Source organism: Panthera pardus, unplaced genomic scaffold (genome assembly GCF_024362965.1).
Source record: "Panthera pardus isolate Hobbes unplaced genomic scaffold, ASM2436296v1 HiC_scaffold_11, whole genome shotgun sequence".
Classification (NCBI taxonomy): Eukaryota; Metazoa; Chordata; class Mammalia; order Carnivora; family Felidae; genus Panthera; species Panthera pardus.
In genome coordinates, this window is record NW_026526666.1 from 73,609,666 (window position 1) to 73,628,746 (window position 19,081).

General features: G+C 37.7%; 1 protein-coding gene across 11 annotated transcripts in view; it reads right to left on the minus strand.

The window, feature by feature from the left end:
* Nucleotides 1–19,081, minus strand: part of CCDC30 (coiled-coil domain containing 30) — a 132,925-nt gene that overhangs the window by 93,769 nt on the left and 20,075 nt on the right. For all 11 annotated transcript variants that reach the window (XM_019429207.2, XM_019429211.2, XM_019429208.2 and 8 more), the window contains 3 exons: nt 18,649–18,802; nt 8,663–8,734; nt 2,139–2,254 (listed from right to left, as the gene is read on the minus strand). In XM_019429207.2, the coding sequence (XP_019284752.2) occupies nt 2,139–2,254; nt 8,663–8,734; nt 18,649–18,802 (342 nt within the window). The remainder of the gene's footprint in view (nt 1–2,138; nt 2,255–8,662; nt 8,735–18,648; nt 18,803–19,081) is intronic.

Here is a 19,081-nt window from a genome sequence, read left to right on the forward strand (position 1 = left end):
TAAACATATAAGTATATGTCAGTATTAAATATATAAATTTACAAAGACTAAGACAACTTGAACAGTCATTGTTTATTCAGGCTTATGATTACATTTAAAAATTATGATAAAACCTATGTAACACAAAATTTACCATGTTGACCTTTTTAAAAAAGTTTTTTTATTTTTATTTTTATTTTTTTTATTTAAAAAAATTTTTTTTTAACGTTTTTATTTATTTTTGAGACAGAGAGAGACAGAGCATGAACGGGGGAGGGGCAGAGAGAGAGGGAGACACAGAATCGGAAGCAGGCTCCAGGCTCTGAGCCATCAGCCCAGAGCCCGACGCGGGGCTCGAACTCACGGACCGCGAGATCGTGACCTGAGCTGAAGTCGGACGCTCAACCGACTGAGCCACCCAGGCGCCCCAAAAAAGTTTTATTTATTTATTTTGAGAGAGAGAGCATGAGACAGCATGAATAGGAGAGGGGCAGAGAGAGAAGGAGAGAGAGAATCCCAAGCAGGCTCCACACTGTCAACATAGTGCCTGATTTGGGGCTCAGTCCCATGAACAGTGAGATCATGACCTGAGCCGAAATCAAGAGTTGGACGCTCAACCAACTGAGCCACATGGGCGTCCCTACCATGTTGACCATTTTTAAGCACACAGTTCAGTACTATTAAGTACATTCACATTATTATGTAACCATCACCATCATCAGTCTTCACAATTCTTTTCATTTTCCAAAACTGAAACTCTTTACCCATTAGATAAGAACTCCCTATTCTGTCCCTCTCTTCCCCCCCCCCCCCGCCCCCGCAGCCCCTGGCAACCACCATTCTATTTTCCGTCTCTGTGATTTTGCTACTCTAGGTACCTCATGTAAAGGGAATCATACACTATTTGTCCTTTTGTGACTAACATTTTAATTAACATAATGTCTTCAAGTTTCATCCCTGTTGTAGCACAGGTCAGAATGCCCTTCGGGCTGAGTAATATTCCATTTTGTTTATCTATATATTCTAAATGTATGTGCCACATTTTGTTTATCTATTCATCCGTCAAGGGACACTTGCATTGCTTCAACCTTTTGGATGCTGTGGATAACACTGCTGTGACATGAGTGTGCAAATCTGTTCAAGTCCCTGCTTTCAATTCTTTGGGTATATACTCAGAAGCAGAATTGCTCAATCATATGGTAATTCTACATTTACTTTTTAAAGAAAGTGCCATGCTGTTTTCTATAGTCACTGCAATACTATTTTTCATTCTCAATAACAATGCACAAGGGCTCCAATTTCTCCATATTACTGTCAACATTTTTTGTTTTCTGTTGTTTTGATAATAGCCATCCTCTTGGGTATTTATTCATTCTTGCAACAAAATTACTTGAGCACTTAGTTTATGTGGGCTGTTGTGTGAGACACTAGAGATATGACTGTAAAATGAATATAAACTAAAGTTGAAGAGACATATATCCAGAACTTAGAAGTCCATATTAAAAATCAATAAATACAGGGGCGCCTGGGTGGCTCAGTCGGTTGAGCATCTAACTTCAGCTCAGGTCATGATCTCACAGTGGTGAGTTTGAGCCCTTCATTGGGCTCTGTGCTGACAGCTCAGAGCCTGGAGCCTGTTTCAGATTCTGTGTCTCCCTCTCTCTCTGCCCCTCCCCCACTCACGGTCTGTCTCTCTCTCAAAAATAAATAAACATTAAAAAAACTAAAAATTAAAAAAATCAATACATTACTAAAAAGAAATAATTCAACAATGTGGCACAACTCAAATTTATCCAATATAATAGAATAATAATTTCTATTTGCTAAATTAAGTGTAAACTGATATCTAAATCCTTATTAAAAAGGTCCTAAACTGACATAAGAGCAGTCACATTACTGTTTAGCACAGGCAGCTAAAATGTATAAAATATAAATACTGATAGGTCATCTAAGTCACAGTATGGCATCTATCTGGGATGCTATAGCCGCCAGTATCAGTCCTCATTAATGACTATATATATATAGATATATAGATATAGATATAGATATATATACAATCATATATATAGGCAATACAGATCTATGTTGCTCTAGCTGCTGATTGTTATTTTATACACATTTAAATAAATTCTAAGAACAAATGACATTCAACAACTTACTACTTCTCCAAGCGCTTTTTTTTCTGAGTCAAGTGATCGAACCCGATTTCTTAAAGCCAGAATTTCTTCATCCAGTCTCTGATTATGTTCCTTTGCTTTCTGTAGGTCAATTGAATCTAAAACAGAAAAGAACACAGTTTTTTTTGTTTCTCACACCAGACTAATGAGCTGGATATTTTAAACTTTTTTTTTTTAATGTTTATTTATTTTTGAGACAGAGAGAGACAGAGCATGAACAGGGGAGGGTCAGAGAGAGAGGGAGACACAGAATCTGAAGCAGGCTCCAGGCTCTGAGCTGTCAGCACAGAGCCCGACGCGGGGCTCGAACTCACGGACCATGAGATCATGACCTGAGCCGAAGTTGGACGCTTGACCAACTGAGCCACCTAGGCGCCCCAGAGCTGGATATTTTGAGGATAGGGTTTTTGGCACTAGAGGCTCTTGGAGGAGATGTACTTTTAAAGCAGTGGAGCCTACCTCCTAGAAGTTCAGCAGCAGAGAAAATTATCTTCCTACTTGCTTGTGGTCCTATCTCTCATACATACCACATACACTCCTAGACACTTCTATTCAGCAACGGTAGGGCCCCCCAGACAACAAATGGTGAGCCACGAGCAGTGAATGGACAGATTTTCTAAGCTAAATCAAGTTAATGTATCAAAACCATCTTTCTGCCTGCACCACAGCCCAAAAAATGGTAGTCCACTCTAAGACCCGCTCTTTCCAGGGCTCATCAGTTTCCTTATTATTGCAAACTTGCTATGGGAAACTTTCCTGAATTTGTAGCTGTTTCTTTTTAGCCATTTCCACATATATTTCTCTTATTTTTCTTCTTCTGCTTAAAAGTCTCCTTTGTTGGGACACCTGGGTGGCACAGTTGGTTAAACGTCTGACTCTTGATTTCGGCTCAGGTCATGATCTCACAGTCTGTGAGTTCGAGCTCCACGTAGGGCTCTGGCTCTGTGCTGGTGGTATGGAGCCTGCTTGGGATTCTCTCTTTCTTTCCCTTTCTGCCCCTCCCTTGGCTTGTGCTTCCTCTCTCTCTCTCTCTCTCTCTCTCTCTCTCTCACACACACACACACACACACACACACACACACACAAATAAAATAAATAAACTTAAAAAAGAGTCTCCTTTGTTTTCCCTCTTTATCACCTGTTCTGTATTAATTATTCTTTGTATTTTTCCTTTCTTCCTTTTTTCCCCCCTTGCTTCCTTTTCCTTTCCCCCTCTTAGCATGTAATTTTTTTAATTTGAAAAGTGCTGAACACACACCAAAAAGAAAAAAAAAAAATCATTCACAATCCCACCTTGTATATGTGTCAGTGGGTGGGTGCATATATACAGAGACAGAGACATTTGTTTTTTGGCTTGTGGAATCTTTCAAAGATTTAAATGATGCTACACAATCTGTCTGCAACTTTACCATATAGATGTGTGGGTTTTGTTGTTGTTGCTGTTGTTGTTGTTGTTTTGTATCATGGATGTCTTTACAGGACTGTCCTTACAAAGTCATTTTCCATTTCTCATTTGGAACTACTTTTAAATTAGTTTTACTGATTCTTGGTTTTCATACAAATGGATTCTTAATATGCATATTTTTTGTGTGTGAGGCTTCTTTCACTCAATATATATTTTGGGTATGCAGCTGTGTCATATCAGTAATGTATTCCTCTCTACTTTAGTCCATCTTATTCATACATCACTTACTAATCTACTGGTCTCAACACATCCTCTCATTTTATTCTGCCCAGTACGTTCATTTCCCCTACTGATGAAGATTCAGGTGTGTTGCCAATGACTTGCTCTTATAAACAATTCTAAAATCATTATCCTTTTTCATCAATCTTTAGGTACTTATGACATTACTTCCAAAAAACAAATCCCCAGAAATTGGACCACTGGATCAGCTGATATGTGCATTTAGGAAATGTAATAGATACTGCCAAAACAAATCTTCAAAAAGATTGTACAAAGTTACATTCTGTACAATGACACTCTCCATTTGTCCACACTGGAGGTTACCAGAATTTTAGTTTTCATAAATCTTAAAAATGCAGTTGAATTATGGCTTGTTTTAAATGCAATATTGTTTTGCTGATCACAAATGGAATATAGGCTTTTAGTTAAACAAACAAACAAACAAACAATGTTATGTTCAAACTGAATATTCTCATCTAACCCTTATTCACCACCCTCACCCAAAATAATATTAATACTTAGTAAATACTCTTCAAAAGATTCTATATACACATTCTAACATACAGACAAGGGTTTTATTAAAAATATTTAACAACTCTTAAAGCATGGGCCTTCACCTGTAAGAATGAGCTCAGGAGGAAAATTCTAGAGAAGTGCCAAGTATTATTCCTTTAGCGGCTGGGAAGACAGGGGCTGGAAGGAGCTGGGATAGTGGGGTAGGTGGTTGACAGTTGAAACACTCAGTGCAGCAGGTATTTACAACTTACGCAAAATTATTCCGGTGTCTTCACGACTCTACTGCCCCACATTAATGTGTACCACTTCATCAAAGTCCTGTGGGCACACACACACATACACCCAGACCCCCAAAATAAAAGCCAAAATAACACTGTCCCGCATATAGTACTGTACAACTTGCTTTTTTCACCTGATAACATATCACGGACATCTATTTGTGTCATGCACATACATCTATGTCATTCTTATTAATAGATGCACAGCCATTTATTTGGCCAATTCATTGTGGAGAAACACAACTACTCCCAAAGTTACTTCTTACTCTCCATACTTTCACAAGTTCTTCTATAGTCATCAGGGATACTGTAACATTTCCGCCTGGTTTTTGTTATCAGGGTAATGCTGCCCATATGGAAAGTGTTCTGTCTTCTTCAATTTTCTGGAAGAATTTATGTAAAATTGGTATTATTTATTCTTTAAAAAGTTTTTTAGAATTCACTAGTGAAGATATCTGAACTCAGAGTTTTCTTCATGAGGAAGATTTTTTTTTTCAATATATGAAATTTATTGTCAAATTGGTTTCCATACAACACCCAGTGCTCATCCCAAAAGGTGCCCTCCTCAATACCCATCACCCACCCTCCCCTCCCTCCCACCCCCCATCAACCCTCAGTTTGTTCTCAGTTTTTAACAGTCTCTTATGCTTTGGCTCTCTCCCACTCTAACCTCTTTTTTTTTTTTTTTTTTTTCCTTCCCCTCCCCCATGGGTTTCTGTCAAGTTTCTCAGGATCCACATAAGAGTGAAAACATATGGTATCTGTCTTTCTCTGTATGGCTTATTTCACTTAGCATCACACTCTCCAGTTCCATCCATGTTCCTACACAGGGCCATATTTCATTCTTTCTCATTGCCAAGTAGTACTCCATTGTGTATATAAACCACAATTTCTTGATCCATTCATCCGTTGATGGACATTTAGGCTCTTTCCATAATTTGGCTATTGTTGAAAGTGCTGCTATAAACATTGGGGTACAAGTGCCCCTATGCATCAGTACTCCTGTATCCCTTGGGTAAATTTCTAGCAGTGCTATTGCTGGGTCATAGGGTAGGTCTATTTTTAATTTTCTGAGGAACCTCCACACTGTTTTCCAGAGTGGCTGCACCAGTTTGCATTCCCACCAACAGTGCAAGAGGGTTTCCGTTTCTCCACATCCTCACCAGCATCTATAGTCTCCTGATTTGTTCATTTTGGCGACTCCGACTGGCGTGAGGTGGTATCTGAGTGTGGTTTTGATTTGTATTTCCCTGATAAGGAGCGACGTTGAGCATCTTTTCATGTGCCTGTTGGCCATCCAGATGTCTTCTTTAGAGAAGTGTCTATTCATGTTTTTTGCCCATTTCTGCACTGGGTTATTTGTTTTTCGGGTGTGGAGTTTGGTGAGCTCTTTATAGATTTTGGATACTAGCCCTTTGTCTGATATGTCATTTGCAAATATCTTTTCCCATTCCATTGGCTGCCTTTTAGTTTTGTTGGTTGTTTCCTTTGCTGTGCAGAACTTTTTATCTTCATAAGGTCCCAGTAATTCATTTTTGCTTTTAATTCCCTTGCCTTTGGGGATGTGTCGAGTAAGAGATTGCTATGGCTTAGATCAGAGAGGTCTTTTCCTGCTTTCTCCTCTAGGGTTTTGATGGTTTCCTGTCTCACATTCAGGTCCTTTATCCATTTTGAGTTTATTTTTGTGAATGCTGTGAGAAAGTGGTCTAGTTTCAACCTTCTGCATGTTGCTGTCCAGTTCTCCCAGCACCATTTGTTAAAGAGACTGTCTTTTACCCATTGGATGTTCTTTCCTGCTTTGTCAAAGATTAGTTGGCCATACGTTTGTGGGTCTAGTTCTGGGGTTTCTATTCTATTCCATTGGTCTATGTGTCTGTTTTTGTGCCAATATCATGCTGTCTTGATGATGACAGCTTTGTAGTAGAGGCTAAGGTCTGGGATTGTGATGCCTCCTGCTTTGGTCTTCTTCTTCAAAATTACTTTGGCTATTCGGGGCCTTTTGTGGTTCCATATGAATTTTAGGATTGCTTGTTCTAGTTTCGAGAAGAATGCTGGTGCAATTTTGATTGGGATTGCATTGAATGTGTAGATAGCTTTGGGTACTATTGACATTTTGACAATATTTATTCTTCCAATCCATGAGCAGGGAATGTCTTTCCATTTCTTTATATCTTCTTCAATTACCTTCATAAGCTTTCTATAGTTTTAAGCATACAGATCTTTTACATCTTTGGTTAGATTTATTCCTAGGTATTTTATGCTTCTTGGTGCAATTGTGATATTTGGGGATTTTTAAAACATACTTCTGTTATTGCTTTTCAGTTTAATTCTATTATGGTCAGAGAACATAATTTGTGATTTCAGTTCTTCCACAGAAATGTATTTTATGGCTCAGTATGGTCTCTCCTTGTGAACATTCCATGCATACTTGAAAAGAATGTGTGATCTGGTGGAGTTTGCTATAATTATCAATTATAGAAATTATCAAAAATTTCCATAATTATCAATTTCTATAATTATCATGTTGGCTGGTAGTGTTCTTAAGTCTTCCATATCTTTACTGATTTTGTTTTATTGTTCTATCAATTACTAAGGAGGCAGTGTTTATAACTGTATCACATACTTTTGAAAAGGAGGGTTAACAATCCTGATCACCAATTACAATGTAAGGGCTCTTTTCTCCTATACATCCAAGCAATTATTGGACACCAGCCAGGCATCCTATAATTCCACTCAATTCTGACACTATCTAGCTGGAGATAACATCAGATTGCACAGGTTAAGGGTTCGGTCCCGCAAGAATGTTCGCCACTTCAGATGCCAATGGCAAGCTCATGTTGTTACGTGTGCTTCTGACTGACTGGTTATAAATCAGAGGTTGCCACGACCCCCATCTTGGTCTGATTACTTTGTTAGAGTGGCTCACAGAATTCAGAGAAACATTTTACTCACTAGATTGCCAGTTTATTATAAAAAGATATAACTCAAGAATAGCCAGATAGAAGAAATGCACAGGGCAAAGTATGAGTAAAGGGGTGAGGAGTTTCCATGTCCTCTCTGTGGACACCACTCTCCCCAAATCTCCATGTGTTCACTGACCAGAAGCTCTCCAGACCCTGTCCTTTGGGGTTTTTATAAAGGCTTCATTCATAGGCATGAGTAATTAAATCCATTGGCCATTGGTGACTAAACTCTGTCTCCAGCCCTGTTCCCTTCCAGCATTGGTAAACCAGGGGCTTTCCAAGAGTCCTCATTAACAAATTTCCACATGGGAAATTTGCAGGGTTTTAGAAGCTTGGTGTCAGAAACAGGGCCAAAGACTAAATACAAATTTCTTATTATAAATCACAGTATCACCGGGTAAGCTCAATTTTAGAATTATTTAAAACTGGTAACACGTTTTTAATTATTTTTGTAGTTGCTACCATTACAACACTCAACTTTTGTTGTATTATTTATATCTGGTAGCATTTTTACAGTCAAGCCAGGGACAGGTTAACTAATTCACCATGGATTCCAAGCCTATTGGCTTCCCAGTGAACACGTGTGTGTGAAGTATTGTTAAATTCATCATAAGGTGTCTTGATGTCAGGGGCAAAATAGGTATTATTGGTGTTGACCACAGGTTTTGGAGTCAGATACATGAGTATCTGACTAACCCAGATACATGGGTTCTAATACTCCCTCTGCATTACTTAATTCATTAATACTTAATGTAGCTATTGGATAACTCACTTAACCTTCCATAACTCAGTTTTTTTGTGTTTGAAATGGGAATGATAATACTACTTGGAAGGGTTGTGAGGATTAGAGTTCATGCATATAAAGTGCCTGGGAGAATACCTGTTACTTAGTAAGCAGTAAGTGATAAGTAAGGTAATAGTAGTAGAAATAAGTAATAACAATGGCAATAGTGCTTTATTAGTATTATTATTAAAGATATTATTATATTAAAACATATTTAATACATATTAAATTATTGTTTAATGTATTATTAAACATTATATCTACTAACATGCATGACTCACCATTCTCTTTCAGCTTTATCAAATTTTCTTTCAAGTGTTCTATTTCTAGTTGAGCCTTCTTAAGTGCAGAGTCTAAAGAAAAAAGAAACAAAATATTTCTGTAAGGAGTGAATGGTTAGTGTAATGATCAAATCTGAAGTGGTCTCCTGTTTCGGAACACTCTGTTTCTGCTGATTTTCCTTTAAGTTTCTGCATAAATGTCACCTCCAGGAAGCTTTTCCAGACTCCTTTTAGTGTTCCTGCTGCACCTTATTATTATTCCTGATTATCTGATCTGATAATATTTCTGTTTCCCTAACTAGATTCCATGCTGAAGAATTTGGGACTACTATAAACAAATAGAAAAAAGCTAAACTTTTTAAGCATGGTACTATCAGCTTTAAAAAAAGAAAACTATACTCAGAAATATTAAAATTAGTTCCTGCAATTAGTAATATTTAGAATTTTACCAGTAGTTGCTAGAAATATCAAAACAACAGAATTTCAGGAAGTATCTTTTGATACTATTCAAGAATTATATGAAGATGGCAGAATGGTAGAGGGCAAGAACATGGAGCATTGGAGTCAACCGGATTTGCATTTTCTAATCCAGGTTTTATCATTTGGCCTCCTGGAGTCTAGTCATCACCAATGGTATGTCTGGTTGGCTTCCTATGTCAGGATGAAGAACCTCCGAGAGGTAAGAGACTAAGGTGAATCTTATGAGATCATTCCTAATCACAAAGTAAGTACATCAGCACAATCGTGCATGTCTCATTATTGACCCCAAAACGCTCAGTTCTTTGGAGTAAATCCTAGTCTAATCTACCAGATTCACCTAAAATTAGATTCTGACCCTAACAATACTATTACTGCCACTGCTACTGGCAACAGCAGTTACTAGTGTCAGATGTATTAACATTATAACAAACCTTCAGAGTAGATATTAGCATTCTCATTTTATAGATAAGATAAGGGAGGCTCAGAAGAATTAACCAACTTGCTCAATGTCACACAACAAGCAAATGGTAAATCTGAGATCTGAACTCAGGTCTGTTTGACTACACTGTGCCAGAGATGTAAGAATTACTCTGTTTTACTAGAACAATGATTTTCCTAAGTGTTCATCTATGGAAAGAGAGGGAGTAGAATGATAGCAGGTGGGAGGATGTTTCAGAGACAGTGAAGAGCATAAATGAAAGAGAATGGGTAGGAGAGAACATTGAGTGTTCTGGGGACTATATGTAGTCTGATACTGCTTGGGCCTACAGAGCAAAGGATTAGGGGAAATGTGGGGTAGGAAGCTGGATAGATACGCAGGAGGCAAACCAGAAAAGCCTTAGAGAGCTCAGAATTTACTCTACACAATAAATTTTTTAATGGAAGCTTAAAGTACCGAGGAGGTAATTGAGAGGTTCTGTGAACACGAGATTTAATTTCCACTTAAAAAAAAACAAACCTATTTCTACAATAACACATACACCAAATATGTCATATACCAAAGTCAGGTATATCAGAGACCACCAAATGCATGAACTCGTACTGCCAGGTTAGCATCTCCTGTCATGTCCACACAGATATTTGAAAATCATAGCTCTCTCTCAGAGCATTTAAACTAGTAATATTTCCAAAACTGTGTTGGTTTTATGACCAAGTTTCTATGACCTCTCTACTGTTTGACAGTTTTATTTTCTAAGTCTACTCCTTTTAGTGGTTGCCCTGGGTATTTTTTTAAGAACTTTTTTTTATTAAAGAAAATTTCCAACATATACACAAGTAGATAGAACAGTTATGGAAACACCTATATCTATCATCCCGCTTTTTTTAAAATCATCCAGCTTTTAACAATTATCAAGCCATGGCCAATCTTGTTTCATTTATGTCCATAACTATCATACACTAGTTTTCTAATGCTGTAAAGCAAATCACCACAACTCAGTGACTTAAAATGAGGGTACCTGGGCGGCTCAGTTGGTTGAGTGTCTAACTCTTGATTTTGGCTCATGTCATGATCTCAAGATTCGTGAGAGGCTGAAATCAAGGTATGAGCTGGGTATGAGCTGGGTGTGTTCATCTCTGAGGGATTGGGAAAGAATGTAGTTCCAAGCTCACTCAGGCTGCAGGCTGAATTCAGTCCCATGGTTGTAGGACTGAAGTCCCCATCTCCTTGCTAACTGTTAGCCTGGGAGGTCTATCAGCTTTTAGAAGCAACCAACATTCTTTGCCACGTGGTCTCTTCCATCTTCAAAGTCAGCAAAGGAGAATTTACCTCACATCAAATCCTTCTCACACTTTGGATATCTTCTTCAGGGAAAAGCCTAATCTCTTTTGAGGGCTCGCCTGATCAGGTCAGTCTCACTTAGGATAATCTCTCTTTCTTAAAGCCAATTGATTTGGGACCTTAACTACATCTGCAAAAGCTCTTCATAGCAGCATCTATATTGTAGTTGATTTTTGAATAACTTGGAAAAGGTATGTGTATACCAGGTGAGGCTCGTGGAGACCATCTTAGATTTCTATCTAATACATCTATTTCCACCACTTCTTCTATTTTTAACAGCTTTATTGAGGTGCAATTTATATACCATAAAATTTGCCTTTTTAAAGTGTACTATTAAATGACTTTTAGTATATTTACATTTGTGAAACCCACCACAATCTGATTTTAGAACATTTCTATCACCCCATTGAGAAACCTCATGCCCATTTAGTTAACCCTAATTCCCACTCTTAGCTCTGGGCAACCATTAATCTACTTTGCCTTTTCTGGACACTTCATATAAATATAATCATACAATATGTGACCTTTTGCATCTGACTTCTTTACTTAGCATTATGTTTTTGAGATTCATCCATGTTGTAGCAAGCGTTAAGTATTTGGTTTTTACAGGCACGTTGTCTTCCATTGCATGAGTGTTTGGAGTCCCCTAAATCACTCCCAGGTTTGGTGACTCTTAGGACTTGCCTCACTGGACTAAAGATATACTAATAGTCACAGCTGATACTACAACAAAAGGATACAAAGCAAAATCGGCAAAGATAAAAGGTGCATGGGGCAAAGGCCAGAGGAAATCAGGCTCCAGCTTCCAAGAGTCTTCTCCAGTGGAGTCACACAGGGTGTGGTTAATTTCTCCAGCAACAAACTGATCATACATGTGAAGTATCTTCTATCAGGGGAGTTCATTAGAGATTCAGTGCCCAAGGTTTTTGTTTGGGGCTAGCTAGTCACATATATACCACTTCTGCCCACCAGGTACCAAAATTCCAGATTCTCAGAAGGAAGGCAGGTATTGAGCACTGTGATACTGCACTTTGTGATTAGAAATATACATTTGACCTTATCTTCAACCCATTTCTGGCACAGAGATCCTAAAACCCTTGGCATTTCCTAAGCGATGAGAGCAATAAAGCCATCTTATGTTAATGAGGTGACTTTTGGCCAGCAATTAACAACAGGGGCTGGTTTCCAGGAGAACCAACCATGGGATTAGAGGTCCTATCCTCTGACCTCCAGGGACAGGAGAGGAGCAAGAGGTTGAATCAATTACCAATAGCCAATGATTTAATCAACCATGCCTGTAGTGAAACCTCTGTAAAAACCCAGAAGGAGAGGGTTTGGAGAGCTTCTGGGTTGCTGAACACATGGAAGTTTGGGAAGGATGGTGTATTCAGAGAGGACATGGAAGCTCTGCACACCATCCCCATACTTTGCCCTATGCATCTCTTCCATCCGGCTATTCCTAAGTTATATCCTTTCATAATAAACCAGTAATCTAGCAAATTAAATATTTCTCTGAGTTCTATGAGCCACTCAAGCAAATTCATCAAACCCAAGGAGGGGGTAATTGGAAATTCCAATCTGTAGCCAGTTGGTCAGAAGCACAGGCGATACCCTAGGCTTGCAACTGGCATCTGAAGGAGGGTAGCAGTCTTACAAGACTGAGCCTTAGCCTGTACAATCTGACACTATCTTCAGGTAGACAGCGTCAGAATTAAAGGTAAATAGTGTCAGAATTAAGTTGAAACGTAGGACACCCAAATGATGTCCAAGAATTGCTGGGTGGTGTGAGAGAAACACCCCTCTCCCACCTTGAAATTGTATCCTGGGACCCTATATAAGTATAAACCACACTGTTTGCACAAACAGTTTAGGCACAGTGAGCCCCTATTATCAGTTAGGGAATGGTGGGAACACTCCCAAAATCCAAGTTCCCAGATGCTAGTCAAGGGCTGACCTCACAAGCATGCCTTTCTAAGGACAGCAGTGTCAGGTCTCTGTTAACTATTTCCTACAAAGAATTACTGTATCACATTTTGTTTATCCATTCATCCAATGAGAGACATTTGGGTCACTTCTATCTTTTGGCTATTGTAAATAGTGCTCTGAACATTCGCACGCACATTTCTCTTGGGTAGATACCTAAGAGTTAAATTGATGGGCCACATGATAATTCTACATCTAACATCTTGAGAAACTGTCAAATTATTTTCCAGTGTCTGCACCATTTTACATTCCCGTCAGTAATATATGAAGGTTCTAATCTTTCCACATCCTTACCAACACTTGTCATGCTTTGTTTTGGGTTTTTTTTGTTTGTTTTTGGTTTTTTATAGCCATTCTAGTGTGTGTGTACTGGTATCTCATTGTGGTTTGAATTTGCACTTCCCTCGTGACTAATGATATTGAGCATCTTTTCATATATCTTCTCCAGAGAAATGTCTACCCAAATATTTTGCTCATTTTTAAATCAAGCTTTCTTTTACTATTATCAGAATTCTTTACATATTCTAAATATAAGTCCTGTATCAAACATGATTTGCAAACATTTTCTTCTAGTCTGTGAGTTGTCTTTTTCACTTTCTTGATGTTGGTTGTTTTTTTTTTTTTTTTTTTTTTTGATATTGCAAGTGGTAATTTTTATCTCATTTCTCAATAGTTCTTTTTTTAAAAGATTTTAAGTAATCTCTACACCCAACATGGGGCTCGAACCCACAACCCCAAGATCAAAAATCAGGTTTCCCTTGACTGAATCAGCCAGGCACCCCTCAATAGTTTCTTGATAGCATATAGAAATACAATTGTTTTCCTTTTATGATTTAATGAGTCACATAATTATTCATCTAGCTGCAAATATTAGATTCATGACAATAATATCATTATTTATTTGTGTCACTATTAATATAAAACAAATCCAAAAAACTGATGAATAGAAATATTCACATCTGATTGGGACATTCAGATGTTGTTTTGTTTTGTTTTGTTTTTTTAAAGATTTTATTTCTTAAGGGGTTCCTGGGTGGCTCAGCTGGTTAAGTGTCTGACTCTTGATTTTGGGTAAGGTCATGATCTCGTGGTTTGTGAGTTGGAGCCCTGTGTTGGGCTCCATGCTGAGCACAGAGTCTGCTTGGGATTCTCTCTCACATTTTCTGTCCCTCCCATGCTCATGCTCTCTTTCTCTCTTTCTCAAAATAAATAAATAAAACTTTTAAAAATTAAAAAATATGTTTTATTTCTTAAGTAATCTCTATACCCAACATGGGACCTGAACTCACAACCCCAAGATCAAGAGTCACATGCTCTACTGACTGAGCCAGCCAAGTGTCCCTTGATGTTGTATTTTGAAGTATAGAAGTTTCAATTTAGGGGACACCTGGGTGGCTCAGTCAGTTAAGTGTCTGACTCTTGATTTTGGCTCAGATCATGATCTCACAGTTCATGGGATCAAGCCCCGCATTGGGCCCTGTGTTGACAGAGTAGAGCATGCTTAGGATTCTCTCTTAAAATAAATAAATAACTTAATTTGTAAAAAGTTTCAAATTTTGACTGAGTCCAATTTATTAGTTTTTCTCTTACCACTTTTGCTTTTGGTGCTCTACTAAAATATCATTGCCTAATCCAAGATCATGAAGAGTTACTATGTTTTCTTCTAAGAGTTTTACAGTTTTAACTCTTATATTTAGCTTTGTGATCCATTTTGAGTTATTTTTTGTGTGTGGGTGTGGTACAGGGGTCTTTATAAAAGCAAATCCTAGACATATTGTTCAACCATAAATATTTCACTATATATCTCTAAAAGAAGTCTTTTTAAACATTCAATACACATGTGGTTAAGAAAATTTAGCAATTCCTTACATATCCAGTAAATATCCACATTTCCAATTTTTTTCACAAATGTTAAAAATTTGTTTCAGTCAGTATCGAGTAAAGTCCACACATTATAACTGGTTAATAATTCCCTTAAATGAAAAAAAATTCATCTTTTTCATATAATTTATTTATTGAAGAATACTATAAATATTTGACATTAATTCTTTTTTTATTCTTTTTTTTTTTAATGCTTATTTATTTTTGAAAGAGAGATAAAGAGTCGAGCAGGGGAGGGGTAGAGAGATGGAGACACAGAATCCGAAGTGGGCTCCAGGCTCCGAGCTGTCAGCAGAGCCCAGAGCCTGACACGGGGCTTGAAGCCACAAACCATGAGATCATGACCTGAGCCGAAGTCAGACACTTAACCGACTGAGCCACCCAGGTGACCCTCTTTTTTTATTCTTGAAGAATATCTTTGTTATTGTCCAAAATTTTTCATTCCCATCCAAGGTTTTGGATGTGATATAGACAGAGGTAGAGATTAAGCTAAAATAGAGTCCTTCATTTAAGGGTCAGTTTGGGGGCACCTGGGTGGCTCAGTCAGTTAAGCATCTTCTGACTTCAGGTCATGGTCTCATGGCTCAGGAGTTCAAGCCCCTTTTCAGGCTCTGTGCTGACAGCTCAGAGCCAGGAGCCTGCTTCAGATTCTGTGCCTCCCTCTCTCTCTGACCCTCCCCAACTCACACTCTGTCTCTGTCTCTGTCTCTGTCTCTCTCTCAAAACTAAATAAACTTAAAAAAAAAATTTTTTTTTTGAAGAGTCAGTTTGGGGGTACCTGGGTGGCTCGGTTTTAAGCATCTGACTTTGGGTGAACATAAGTCCCACTTCAGGTAAAACTGGAGCCCTGCATCAGGTGAGCCCCACTTCCCTCTCTCTCCCTCTCTCTGTCCCTTGCTCACTTGCGCCCTCTCTCTCAAAAAAAAAAAAAAAAAAAAAAAAAAAAAAGAGTGTTGAAAGTAGACTGATACTTGGTAAACACTGTTGTATAACACATTTACCTAGGAATACATTCTGACTTGTAAACCGATGACTCAAGAAGTTATATCTAGGGCACACTTTGGTACTACATATATTTTATTTTAATTTTTTTGATACTACATGTTTTTAAACTTTTTTTTTTTTTACGTTTATTTATTTTTGAGACACAGAGAGACACAGCACGAGTAGGGAGGGGCAGAGAGAGGAGACAGAATCCAAAACAGGTTCCAGGCTCTGAGCTGTCAGCACAGAGCCCAACGCAGGGCTCGAATTCACAAACCATGATATCATGACCTGAGACGAAGTCGGATGCTCAGCCGACTGAACCACCCAGGTGCCCCATGATACGACATATGTTTTTAAAGGACTTGCTAATTCAGCTTCCCAACAGCCCCCCAGTATACTTACTGTGGTGACAACTTTCAGTTAATAGTTTAGGATCTACCAGACCAACCACTGCTGATGGAACAGAGTGCCATGTGATTGAGTTCCGTTGTGTCCAAATGTGACTAAAAGGAATGGGTGTCCTGCTTTTCCTCTTTCCTTCTGTATTGCAAGCAGCAAAGACTGCTTCTCATCATACTCACATAGCCGAATTTCTTTTCAAAAATTTTTTAAAATTGGGTTTCTAACTTGCATCCAGTAAAATTCACCCTTATCGGTGTATGGTTCGGTGAATTTTAAGAAATATATATAATGGTGTATATACCCTATTAGGATATAGAAAAATTCCATATTCCAAAAATTTCATTTGTGTTCATTATTTAAAACACATACTTAACAAAATCTCAACCCTCCTGATATTGTTTTTAAACCCACGATCAGTTTGGCAGAATAATTACTGTTTTATACATTTAACCCTTTAAAGATATGATCCTAAAGAAACCTATATGCTGCATTTGAAAATCAGCCTAATTTTGGGGCGCCTGGGTGGCGCAGTCGGTTGGGCGTCCGACTTCAGCCAGGTCACGATCTCGCGGTCCGTGAGTTCGAGCCCCGCGTCAGGCTCTGGGCTGATGGCTCGGAGCCTGGAGCCTGTTTCCGATTCTGTGTCTCCCTCTCTCTCTGCCCCTCCCCCGTTCATGCTCTGTCTCTCTGTGTCCCAAAAATAAATAAAAAACGTTGAAAAAAAAAATTAAAAAAAAAAAAAAAAAGAAAATCAGCCTAATTTCATAATCATTGTAAATTATTAAATAGAAAGGGGATAGTTTTAAAAGTTTAAACTTTATACTAAAATAAATTATTGATAAAGCAAAGATTGAAATATAAACAATGAAACCATAAAAGCACAATAAAACACCATAGAGATGAACATTTCAATAATCTTATAGTGATATAGAAAAGGCTTTATGAGTGAAAACCTAGAAGCCATACAAAATAACTGTGTTAAACCTGACTTGATAAATATTAGCATTTCGATATAGCAAAAACTCCAACGTAACATTTAGAACCAATAAAAGGTCATATCCAGAATACATAAAGAATTAACTAAAAAATTTTTTATTAAGTAATCTCAACACTCAGCATGGGGCTTGGACTCATGACCCTGAGATCAAGAGTTGCGTGCTCCGCCAACTGGCTGACCCAGCTGACAGTCCCAAGGATATATAAAGAACTTTTACAAATTAGGGGCGCCTGGGTGGCTCAGTCGGTGGAGCATCCAACTCTTGATTTCGGCTCAGGTCACAATCTCACAGTTTCTGAGATAGAGCCCCTCGTTGGGCTCTGCACAGACAGCACAGAGCCTGCTTGGCATTCTCTCTCTCCCTCTCTCTGCTCCTCCCCTGCTCAATCTCTCTCTCCCTTTCTCTCTCTTTTTCTCCCTCTCTCTATCCCTCCCCCACCTTGCACTCTCTCTTTCAAAAATAAGTAAACTTAAAAAAAAAAGAAAAAAAATGAAATTGTACAAATTAATAAAAGATACCACCCAATAGAAAAATATACATGAGACTTGAGCAGGTACTTCACAAAATAGTATATTCAAATGAGCAACAACAACAATAACAACAAATTATGAGAGGGTTTTCAACTTCATTAGCCATTTGCGAAATGCAAATTAAAGCCATAACTAAATACCACTACCCACTCACCAGAAAAGGCAAAGTTAGTAAGATAGACAATATCAAGTACTCACAAAGTCTCACATACAAGTGAGGAGAGCTTAAATTAATACAACTATTTGGAAGACAGTATGGCAGCTACCTACCAAAGTAGAATCTACACATAACCCTTTGATCCAATAATTAGGTATATCACAAACAGAAATGTGTCGGTAAGTCCAAGAATATTCATAGCAGCACTATCCGTAATAGGCCACAAGTGGAAGCAATGTAAATATCCATCAACAGTAGAATGGCTAGATAACATAAACTGTAGAATATTTATTCAGTGGAATATACACAACCAGCATAAGTGAATAAACTACGGCTACGTGCAATGACATGAAGGAATCTCACAAACATAAGATTGAACAAGAGAAACAAACCCAATTTAAGAATGTGTATTGCCTGCAATCAAAACTCAGAAATAATGCTAAAAGTTACTTCTGAGTAAGATGTAGACCTAGAAGGAAGAAACAAAGGGGTTTTCTGGGAATCTGTTGCACGGCATGGTGTAAACTTGGGACTTAAGCATTTTGGTAGGTAGGTTATGCTTATGCTTCAGTAAAACATTTCTGGACACTGGAGAAAAAGAAGCTGTTTATCAAAATGAGATTTTTTTCCCTCAATGTACTCAAATTCTATCCTGAGAAAATGTCAACTATAATATATATAATATATAATATTATATATAATATAATACATAATATAATATATAATGTATCATATATAATATATAATTAAAACATGGTCAGAAATGTTCCTCTGTAGCCACAACTTACCTAATTTACTCTGTTCTTTCTCCTTCCCTTGTAGCTCATCAGTGAGCCTTCGGATTTCTTCTTGGGCCATCCCTAACCTCTCTGCTACTTGTTCTGCATTTCTCTCTAGGCAGTTTTGTGATGTTTTATCTTTTTCCAGGTCTTCATTATGGGACTGAAATAAAACTACTTTTAGTCATAAAACAAAAATTAAATGTACTCTTATAACACTGCACTATTTCCTACAAGCGTTTGAAAGCTAATAAAGGAAAGTAGCAAACAGTATTTCATTTATATGTATTTCTTTTATTAAGTTAAACCATATAAAGTTGGTGATATTTAATCTTTTTCCACTATAAACGTACAACTTCATATAGTTCAACCTAATCTAAGAGATTATTATTTAAATTATATAATTTATACATATAATTATATTAAATTAAATATATAATTT